We start from the raw sequence: 11,849 nt of genomic DNA on the forward strand, positions 1-11,849 counted from the left end.
TACAAGTTCCAAATGAACAAACCCTAGCATAAACCAATTAAAATTCAAAACATAGAGTTAAGACTTACCAAAACTATCCACTTGTAGCTAATAACAAGGAGAACAACTTTAATTCTTGCTCCTAGGATTGATTCACAAATCTTCACCTCCAAATCTTAAGTTTAATCTAAGTGGGTTTTGTGTTTTGGGAGGAAATTGTGAAAGAAAAAGGAAAAGAAATGAGTAATAGAGGATAAGTGGTTGGTATTAAAGGCTCCCATCAGATCTACACGCAAAAAGACCAAACTACCCCTAAAACCCTTTTTAAATCGAGCAGAAAAAGGAGTCAGAACAGCAGAGATGTCGCGGCGCGGCTCGTTTGTCGCGACGCGACGTATCGAAGGAAAAAAGACCCCTTTTAATATGCTTTCTGATCCAGGTTCGCTTTATTTGTCGCGGCGCGGCGTTTGCTTAGGCCTGGTCACTTCGACAATTTAACACAAATCGATGGTTCAAACAACTAGCACACCTCATTCACACTTCTTATGCACGACTAAGCTTCAACCTTAAGTCTCACACGACTCAACGCCATCGCGACACATACATATACACGCTCACGCACGCATTCATAAATATATATATATATACATACATACATACATATATATATATATATATATATATATATATATATATATATATATACACACACACACACATATATGCACTAACTCATAAACTAACACTTTGGCTCATTTAATCACATAAACGAACACGTTATAAGCGTGCTAATAATTAAGTTTGTACCTTTAAACGCACACGGGAAAACGGGGTGTTACATTACCCGATGCCACCAATCCGTGAGTATCTCTGCGTTCTTATATTCGATGCTTGCTTCGTAGATGATATGGTGACGAAGCAATATTTATATGCCGAAGGAAGGGTACACTATCAATCCATATCAAATCAATCCTTTCGGTTCTTGTAGAATGTGAGTGTAGGAGGTACATAGTTACACATATTGTCCCGGTAAGCAAGAAGAAGAAGCTACCAATTATGCTTTAATTATTTTTGTCAATCAATAGTCTCAATTGCACAACATCCCATCCCTTTCAAATATTATTTTCGAAAAACTTTTAAGGTTCAGCAAAGAAGTAGTGTTTGTATTGCGTCTATGATTTGACGGCAAATAAAATATTAACACTTTACCAATCGATTATTGTGAATCATCGAAGTTCCTTCTATTACCATGAAAAACAGACCACCTTGATTGTTTGTTGAGAGCATGCTTGTTCAAGTGTTCATGCCTCCTTATTTGTAGAGGTCAAGTAACACCTTTTGAGCCATTTGAGCCATGGTGAATTTCCGATGCATTATGAAAAGATTCCTTAACTTTCCATAAATGAGTCTTTGATAGTATAATTGTCCTTTGAGAGATGGATATGAGGGTACCCTGCTAGTTACAATTCATAGATGTTGACTTTGTTTGATCGAGGTTTCGGTGCACCTTACCCGATAATCCGTGAGTATCTCTGCGTTCTTATATTCGATGCTTGCTTCGTAGATGATATGGTGACGAAGCAATATTTATATGTCGAATGAAGGGTACACTGTCAATCCACATTAAATTAATCCTTTCGGTTTTTGTAGAATGTGAGTGTAGGAGGTACATAGTTAAACATATTGTCCCGGTAGGCAAGAAGAAGAAGCTACCAATTATGCTTTAATTATTTTTGTTAATCAATAGTCTCAATTGCACAACATCCCATCCGTTTCAAATATTATTTTCGAAAAACTTTTAAGGTCCAACAAAGAAGTAGTGTTTGTATTGCTTCTATGATTAGATGGCAAATAAAATATTAACACTTTACAAATCGATTATTGTGAATCATCGAAGTTCCTTATATTACCATGAAAAACAGACCACCTAATCCTGCTTTGTTGTGACAAAGAACCTTTACTTTCATCAAATACAACCAAACCATATGAATAACTAAAACATTTAATATTAAACTTTCATCCCGAAAACTCAAACAAGCATGTATAAATATGGAAAACACCGGGAAAACATTTGGTTTTAAACATTCATCAAATACATCCAAACCATTTGAGTTTTAGGAATTCATTAATTCATCAAATACAACAGCAGTATGGAAAATAAAAAGTAAACACATCCATGGCAATTCATCATCGTGATGATAAGTAAAATACATCCCCCATCGTCAACAGTGGCGGATCCAGGATTTACAGTGGTGACAAAAAAATAAAAAAATCTGCAAATCAGATACACAGTACTGATCAATTTATTCAAATACAATATCGGATTTCAATTGTTGAGATGAACTTTTAATGAAATAATGGACAATAGATAGATATGGGACCGAAGGAGTACTAAATGAGATTTGTTTTAGTTCTCACAAACTATGTTTAAATTCGAAACATTCAAAAAATAATCCATGTGTTATGGATAAATAATATTGTTATTGTTATTGTTATTGTTATTGTTATCTATAAGTTCTATTAAAGCTTTAAAATGATGATGTCATAAATAAATACTCGTATTTTCTAAGCATAAAAATAATTTAAAATAAAAAAGAAAAAATTTAAAACGTCTTTGATGATGTTATTATTTTATATTAATTTAATTAAAAAATAATACGAAATCTTTTATAAATGAAAATACTAATCCCTCTTGAATAAAATTTAACAAACTCTCATCCGTTATAATTTATTCTCCTGCCCATTTTATTGTTCAACAACCATGTTTTTCTTCTTTACAATCAATTTAATTATACATTCTAGCCTTGCAAATACGATTACTCGATCTAACCCGGTTTGTTGTTAACTTTTACATTCAATTTAGTTCGATTATATGTTATCAGTTTTTATTTGATGGAACCATAGTTTTTTTTTATTGATGGAACCACACTTAATAAACTCAAAGTTTTATTAATGTTTCTCATAAGACCAATCCTAACCATGACACCTTCCTCAACATTTCCTCAGCGCCACATCAGCTTTCTCTTTCCACATTACTCACCACTTCCTCACATAACACTCCCATAACACACCATTGCCAACCATTACATACTTCATCCCCATCATATACCCCACAAAATTAATTAAATAAATTAAGTTACAAATGTATAAGCTATGAGTACAAGCGAAAACAACACTTCTCTCTCTTTCATCCGTCCTCATTTATGCTTATACATGACAAATTCAAAGGCGAGAGAGGTGAGGGCAACTGAGGGCTTGACATTGCCAATGGCGCCCTCACATGACATGGTTGATGACGCTCCCCAGCACTTGCCGCTGGGAGTAGTCTTAGTTGTGTTATCATTTGGGAGTTGAATATTCTTAATACACTTAATTACGATTATTCGATTCAACCAGGCTTGTTGTTAACTTTTACATTCAATTTTGTTTGATTATATGTTATCAATTTTTATTTGATGGAACCACGGGTTTGTTTGATTGATGGAACCACAGTTAATACACTCAAAGTTTTATTGATGTTTCTCTTAGATGTGTTATCATGTGGGAATTCTAAATTTAGAGCTTAGTTTTATGAAGAAACGTTGAGTTTATAAATATAGGGCTTAGTATATTTTTAACCTTTGAGTAGTAATATGATATCTATTTATGCATCTTTATTTATTATTCTGCAATTGATGACATATAGGCTACCGGTTAAGAGAATATCCATTTGCATTACATAGATACAATTTTTATGATAATAATTCAACTCTGAATTTGTGGTATATACCTTATCATTGTGGTGATATTTTTTCTTAGAATGTAGTTTACAACAATACATCCATCAGTGATATTGATGAGTCTAGATTGTTGTCTTTCAACTAAAACTAACCCGTGAAATCACGGGTCATTCGACTAGTTATTACTATATGCTAATTGACAAAATTTTGAAATAGTAAGTGAATAGTACCACTTTTACGCTTTACCAACTTGTATGTCACACATAAACAGTTTACCCACAAGGGTAGTACTATGCTACAATTTTTTTTTTATTACTATATACTAATTGACAAAGTTTTGGAATAGTAAGTGAATAGTACCACTTTTACGCTTTACCGACAAGTACGTCCCGCATAAACAGTTGTACCCACAAGGATAGTACTATGTTACAGTTTTTTTTTTTTTTAATTCTCCTCCTCATTCTCCTCTAAAAATTTTACTAAAGGACTGTACAAAACGTTTTCATCAAAATTACTAGTGCTATATACTAATTACTTTACTACAACATACTAATTGACGTATTTTGAAATAGTAATTGAATAGTAAACACTTACACTTTATGGACTTTTACATTGTGCAGAAACAACTGTACTCACAATGTCCACTACTGTGCAAAAGTGTTATTTTTTACTTTTTTTTTTTAAATTCTCCTCATTCTTCCCTACAAACTTTACTAAAGGACTGTACAAAAACGTTGCCCCCATTTTTTTATACTAATTTTTATCAAAAAAACGTTATGCTTACTTCTTATTTCGTTATTTTTACCATTTTTTCCCCTACAATTTTTCATATACACTACCAAAAAATCTTTACATGATGGCGCGGCATCGCGTGCAGCTAACACTAGTTATATTAGAAATATTGAGATTGATTGTGCAAGTCAATAATATTTCGGGTATTTAAAAGAAAAATATTTTAAAGAAAGTCACAACCTGGGAGTTTGTGCTGTAGCTATCTTCTCCAAACAATCGGTTATATTTTTAATATTTACATTAAACTTTTTTTCATATCTTCAAACAATCAGTGCAGTGCACCCACTCGAAACTATTTTTCATACCCCCAAGATCTTGTAAACGACTCCATTTATTGATTTATTTATCCTATACCCAAGCACTTGCCCCCAGTGACCATAATATGGGTCCGCCCCTTCGTCAACTTCATGAAAATTATTCTTCCTAATCAGAGTCAGCATACAGACGTTCAGAATTATCATCAAACAAAAAGGCACTGCAATGAAATCACAATGGTCAATAATAATAAAAAGTTAAGTATATTCGGGAACATATGTATATACATATACGTATACGTGTGTGTATATGTGTGTATATATATGTATATATATATATATATATATATATATATATATATATATATATATATATATATATAAAGTAGAATTGACAAAAAAAACCTGGAAAGATATAAAAACTGAGAAAGAAAGAAACAAACAATACTCACCATCTTCTTAAAAGAAAGTGTACTTTTAGTCATTGTCGTCTACAATATATATCAATCAATTCGTAAGGATAACATATTTAGGTAAAGAAAAAAGTGTACTTTTAGCCATTGTCGTCTACAATATATATCAATCAATTCGTAAGGATAACATATTTAGGTAGGTAGGCACGCAAGATTTATATATGTATACTATGTAATATATTTTTTTTTTTGAACGGCGATTTTTTTGGCATCAGTAGATCATTTCTTTCAACGACCCTCATCATTTGCACGTAACACACAAGTTCGGGCGGAAACCCGAACCCGATCGACGGTACCCGGGAACACATCCATTCGGGCAGTGGTTCCGGGTAGGGGTCCGTGAACGAATCAGGTAAAACCTCCCTATATGGTCAATATATACCACCATTATTGGTGTTCAATTGATTTAAAGAAAATCATGTCATCCCTAAGGATCGAACTCATGACCTCTCCCTATCCCATGACACAAAGTACATGGGGAGAACCGTTGGGCTATGCCCGCAAGTTCTATACTATGTAATATGTAATGTAATTAAATTAGTAACAATAAAATGTACCAAAAGAGTGCAGTAATAGGAAACTCACTTGTCTTCTTCGAAGAGCTTAGGATACTGATTGTATGTCACTTTTAATATGTCAGGATTCCAAAAAGAGGTTACTTTGGCTACAATCAATCAAGAAGTTATTAAGACCACCCCTATGGTTAGTTACCCGCCCATTACCCGTAACTAATCATAGGCACCACTTAGTTACCCGCGTTAGTTACCCGCTTTCATCATAGATTTAACGGAAGAGTTATAGAAATTGCGGATCCCAGTGCTTTTTATTGTTGGACTTAATGCTTTGTTGCTTGTACGTTGTATATTAAAAGGAGTATTATTTTAGCCATGATAGAGAGTGTTTAGTTATGAGTTAGTTATAGGCATGGTTTAAAAAAACGTACGCCTCATACGCCTCGAGGCGCGCCTCACTATGAAATTGTAATTCACCGTTTCGAAACGAACGCCTCATTGCTGGGAAAAAACGTACGCCTTACACTTCCGCCTCACTACAAAAAACGTACGCCTCAATGTTTTATAAAAAACGTACGCCTCAGAGAAAAAATAGAGAAAAAATAGCGGGAAAAAAGTGGCGGCTAAATTAGGGCCGCTAAAAACCATGGCGGCTTATTAAAGTTATTTTTGCCTCCACAAATCATCAATTGGCATTAAGCAAACATCGATTGGCCTTCAGCAAACATCAATTTCAAAAATCACTCTTCAGGTAATCTCAATTTCAACATCGATTGGCTTATATCTTTTTCTTCTGTTTCTTGACTTTCTTCTAATAATATTTTCTTTTTCTTCTGTTTCATGGCCGTTTCTCTTCTTCCATGGCTGTTTCTTTTCTTCAACATCACTATCTGTGTCCAGGTAATTTCTTCTTTTATTTAATTTTTGTATAAAATAAAAGATTGATTCTGAATTTTTATGTGTTATCTAAACTGTTGCTCACTGTTTCTTCTTTTATTCTGATACTTTTTTTTTCTTCTTCCATGGCTGTTATTCTTCTTCAAAAATCAATCTTTTATCTAATAAATTGTGCTGATGGTTTAATGCTACTGCTTAATGCTTGTTGATCAATCAGTCAATTGTGCTGATCAGTCAACTGTTTATGCTACTGATTTATGCTAATAAATTGTGATGATTTATGCTAATAATGGTTTAATGCTGCTGCTTAATGCTTGCTGATCAGTCAATTGTTAACTTGTTAATGGTTTAATAACTTGTCTTGCTACTAATTTATGCTATGAAACAGTTTGTTAACTTGTTATGCTTTATGTTACTGATTTATACTTATTTATGATTTATGCTACTTATTTATGCTATGATTATTGTGTGTACACTTTCTTTTAATGTTATTTGATATTTTGATTAAATATAGTTGCTCACTTGCTCACATGAAACAGTTGACTGATCATGAACATGCTATGAAATAGTTTGTGAATGGTAAATGGTTAATGGTTTAATGCTCTATTTGGCTTTTGCTAGGTAAATGGCTAGTAAAAGGAAAGATCCCGCATGGAAGTACGGGGTAGAAATAGAACATAATGTACCCTAAGGTGTTGGGAAAAAAGGTTACAAATATATCCAATGCAATTTTTGTGGTAAAACCATCAAAGGGGGAGTGAAAAGAATGAAAGAACACCTTGCGTGTACACACAAAGATGTTGCACCATGTGAACATGTTCCTCAAAAGGTGAAAGATGAAATAACTTTGTACTTGAAGCAATTCAAGGATAATAAAATTTCTTCACAATCATACTTTGAAGAGAATGTGGGAAGTGGGGCATATTACAACCCTACTAACAATAGTGGTACCGGTTCTAGAGGCATGAGAGGACCAATGGACCGGTTTGTAAATGAGCCCAACGATAATGGACCGGAAGCGACATCGCCGAATGCTAAAGAGCAACGAAAACAAGTGTGCATGGATATCGGCAGGTTCTTTTTTGAGAATGGAATCCCATTCAACGTAGCAACTAGTCCTTCTTTTACAAATATGCTACGTTCGGTCGGAAATTTTGGTCGTGGATTCAAGCCCCCTTCTATGCATGAGTTAAGGACATGGATCCTTGATGAAGAAGTTAAAACAACAAACGCAATGGTCGATGATATTAAGGCTACTTGGAAAAAAACCGGAGTTTCATTGTTATCTGATGGTTGGTCGGACATGAGAAATCGAAGCTTGATCAACTTTTTAGTCAACAATCAATATGGGACTGTTTTTTTGAAGACTGTTGATGCATCAGATTGTATAAAAAATGCTCAAAAAATTTTTGAGCTACTTGATGAAGTTGTTGAAGAGATTGGTGAAGACATTGTCGTGCAAGTGGTGACCGATAATGCTAGTGCATACAAGGCCGCGGGAAACTTGTTAATGAAAAAGAGACCAAGCTTGTATTGGACCCCGTGTGCGGCCCATTGCATTGATTTAATGCTTGAAAAAATTGGAGAGTTGCCTCAACACAAGAATGCTTTGCTTAAGGCCAAAAAAATTAGCAACTTCATTTATAATCATCAATGGGTATTGAGTTTAGCCCGAAAGATGCTAAAAAAAGATCTTCTTCGACCCGCCGCCACAAGATTCGCCCCGGCATTTTTAACCATCCAAAGTGTTTATGAATTAAAGGCTCGTTTGCAACAAATGTTTGTGTCAAATGAATGGAGGGATTGTGATTGGTCTAAGAAAAGTGATGGGAAAGAGGTAAAGAAGATAGTGATGGATGATACATATTTTTGGCCTTCAGTGGTTTATTCTATTAAAACCACAATGCCACTTGTTGAGGTTTTAAGACTTGTTGACGGGGAGAAAACACCGGCAATGGGGTTTATATATGGAGCCATGGATGAGTGCAAAGAAAAGATTGCAAAAAACTTTAATAGCGACGTCTCATTTTATAAAGAGATATGGGAAATCATTGATAACAAGTGGGATTTTCAAATGCATCGTGACTTGCATGCGGCTGCGTACTACTTGAATCCACGATATCGATGGAGTCCCAATGTATCCGAGCATGCGGAGATAAAGAGAGGGTTGTACGGTGTCTTGAATAGACTCGTCAAGGGTACGAATGTCTTCATGAAGATTGAAGATCAATTGATTGAATACAAAGAGAAACAAGGGTTGTTTGGCTATAAAGGATCTTTGCTATCGTACAAGACACGTCCACCGGGTATGCTATTGTTATTGCTCACTTGTATGCTACTTGTATGCTGACTTGTATGTTAGAAAGTATGGTGAATGCCCAATTGCCTACTGATCAAATTGGGTACTTGTTAGAAATTTATATACTACTGATTATATAATAATTGTTAGAAATTATGCTACTTCTATGCTACTGATTAGAAATTTATATACTAATTGTTAGAAATTATATACTAATTGGGTCACTTGTATGCTACTTATCATTTAGATTTGGCCTTTTAGGTGTTTTTACTAACATTTCTTTAAAAACTTAATATATAGTTCAATGGTGGGACCAATATGGAGATGATACACCAGAACTCAAGGCCTTTGCACTAAAAGTTATAGGTCTTACATGTTCGGCTTCAGCTTGTGAGCGTAATTGGAGTACTTTCAACCAAGTGCATACAAAAAGAAGAAACCGTTTGGGTACTAAAAGAATGAATGACTTGGTGTACATCATGTACAATAGAAAGTTGAAGCAAAAATTCATGAAGAAGAAAAATGAAGAAGAAGATCCTTTATGCATTGAAAATGTCATGTCTGATGATGAGTGGTTAATTGGTGAGTCAAGTGAAACTCATGCCGAAGAAGATGGGGGGAAGATAACATTGTTGGTGGAGACGGAAGTAGCGGTGCAATTAGGGAGGAAGTTGGTTGCTCATCATCCAGGAAAAGAAAAGCCGTTCAACTTAATTTGATTGATGAGGATGATGAGGATGATGACGAAGTGAATTTGAATGTGGGAGATCATGATGTCCCGAATGATGTTGATGATTATCCTTATGTTTTTTGAGCTTGATTATAATCTTTGTTTTGTGTTTTTATGAGTATTTGTTGATGTAATGAACTTATATTTGAAACGGTTGAAACTTGTAATGAACTTATAATTTCCTATGTATTTTTTTTAACTCCGCCTCGAACGTACGCCTCGCTTCGCCTCGAGGCATACGCCTCGCCTCACAAATGGAAAACGCCTCGAGGCACGTTTCCGTTTTTTTAAACCTTGGTTATAGGATATTGGTGTTGATGTGGCGCTGATGTGGAAGGTTAAGAGGATGAATAGTTTAGTTACGATATGGAGTGGCCTAATAGGAACATATTTATTAATTATGGAAGAAAAGAGAAAAATAATTTTGCAAGTACGTACTTTTACTCGATGCTGCCATTTGTTTATCCCGCATGTTATTGATAGTGCTCCAAATGAACATATATTTAGTAGCAATATCGTTCCAATATGTAAAGTTTTTAAATGTAATTTCCTTATTTTTAGTTGTAATAGTTAAATAAATAAGTGCGAAGACGAAAGACGCAAATCGCTCGAAAATGAAGATTTAAAGACAAAAACGAAGATTTGAAAGACCAAAACGTCCAAAAAGCTAAAAAGTACAAGATACAATTAAAAAGGTTCAAATTATTGATGAAGAACGTCTAAAAATGACAAGAGTACAAGTTACAAAACGCAAAGTACACGATATAAAATTGTACGAAAGGACGTTCGAAAATCCGGAACCGGGACATGAACCAACTCTCAACGCTCGACGCAATGGTGTAAAAATTACAAGTCAACTATGCACAAGAATAAAATATAATATTTAAATAATTCATAATAAGAATAATATTAATTAATAAAAAGTTATTAATTGAGCATAGTTCAGGGGTCGTAAATGAAAATTCAATTTCTAATTTAGCCTATAAAAAGCTATGTAACGATCGATTGAAGATCACCCATTTTTTTGATCCTAAATCTATCTTTCTATTTCTATATCTTTCCCCTTAATATCAAATATCAATATCTATATTCTATATCTCTATCATAATGTTAACTTAATAAGATATAACAATAATCTTAATTTTAATTTTAAATTATGATAATAATAAGATTTATGATAGAGATCGTTTGAGTGTGTAAGTCGAAATTCTGTCCGTGTAACGCTACGCTATTTTTAATCATTGTAAGTTATGTTCAACCTTTTTACATTAATGTCTCGTAGCTAAGTTATTATTATGCTTATTTAAAACGAAGTAATCATGATGTTGGGCTAATTACTAAAATTGGGTAATTGGGCTTTGTACCATAATTAAGGTTTGGGCAAAAGACCGACACTTGTGGAAATTGAACTATTGACTATTAATAGATGGGGGGTATTGTCTAATTGAGTGACAACTCATTGGAGTCTGTCGAACCTATCTTCAAATTAATTAACCTAATAATTAATAATGATTATGGTTGTCCTATTTAGTGATGTTCATATGGAATCTGTTATAATCATTTAATTAATCAATTGGGTTGGGTAATTGATTATTCATTCTGATCAAGTGGATGAATTAATATTCATAAACTAATTAAAACAGGGGTGGATTACATACAGTGATAACTGGTGTAATTGTTGACAGAAGTGATAACTGCGTCACAGTTTAAATCCTTAATCAGTTGGAATATTTGACTTCGGGTATAAGGGTAATTTGACGAGGATACTCGCACTTTATATTTATGACCGATGGACTATTATGGACAAAAACCAGATAGATGTATCAAATAAACCAGGACAAAGGACAATTAACCCATGGTAATAAATTAAAATCAACACGTCAAACATCATGATTACGGAAGTTTAAATAAGCATAATTCTTTTATTATATTTCTCATCGTATCTTTATTTACTGTCATTTTATTACTCGCAATTTTATTTTCTGTCATTTTATTTATCGCAATTTATTTTATGCACTTTAATTTTTGTCATTTATTTTTACGCTTAAAATCGACAAACCGGTCATTAAACGGTAAAACCCCCATTTTATAATAATACTACTACTTATTTATATATATATTTTTATAAATAAACTTAATAATATAGCGTTAACTTCACCAGCTCCCTGTGGAACGAACCGGACTTACTAAAAAC

General features: G+C 33.6%; 2 protein-coding genes across 2 annotated transcripts; both read left to right on the plus strand.

Annotated features, from left to right (window-relative positions):
* The first annotated feature begins 7,392 nt into the window (after positions 1 to 7,392).
* On the plus strand, positions 7,393 to 8,551 carry LOC139870401 (uncharacterized). Its single transcript, XM_071858228.1, has 2 exons — positions 7,393 to 8,463; positions 8,507 to 8,551. Exons 1-2 carry the CDS (start codon positions 7,393 to 7,395, stop codon positions 8,549 to 8,551), a joined length of 1,116 nt encoding a protein of 371 aa, XP_071714329.1.
* An 18-nt stretch (positions 8,552 to 8,569) lies between these two features.
* LOC139859913 (uncharacterized) lies at positions 8,570 to 9,840 on the plus strand. The gene is made up of 2 exons (XM_071848689.1): positions 8,570 to 8,932; positions 9,226 to 9,840. Exons 1-2 carry the CDS (start codon positions 8,581 to 8,583, stop codon positions 9,642 to 9,644), a joined length of 771 nt encoding a protein of 256 aa, XP_071704790.1. The 5' UTR covers positions 8,570 to 8,580; the 3' UTR covers positions 9,645 to 9,840.
* The last annotated feature ends 2,009 nt before the right edge of the window (positions 9,841 to 11,849 follow it).

Source organism: Rutidosis leptorrhynchoides, chromosome 1 (genome assembly GCF_046630445.1).
Source record: "Rutidosis leptorrhynchoides isolate AG116_Rl617_1_P2 chromosome 1, CSIRO_AGI_Rlap_v1, whole genome shotgun sequence".
Classification (NCBI taxonomy): Eukaryota; Viridiplantae; Streptophyta; class Magnoliopsida; order Asterales; family Asteraceae; genus Rutidosis; species Rutidosis leptorrhynchoides.

Excerpts from the sequence above, each read along its gene's own strand:
- LOC139870401 (XM_071858228.1), top strand. The coding sequence starts at position 7,393 with ATGAAAGAACACCTTGCGTGTACACACAAAGATGTTGCACCATGTGAA. Across the intron at positions 8,464-8,506 it reads AGAAAAGTGATGGGAAAGAG|TGGTTTATTCTATTAAAACC; the intron begins GTAAAGAAGATA and ends TTTGGCCTTCAG.
- LOC139859913 (XM_071848689.1), top strand. The coding sequence starts at position 8,581 with ATGGGGTTTATATATGGAGCCATGGATGAGTGCAAAGAAAAGATTGCA. Across the intron at positions 8,933-9,225 it reads GTACAAGACACGTCCACCGG|TTCAATGGTGGGACCAATAT; the intron begins GTATGCTATTGT and ends CTTAATATATAG.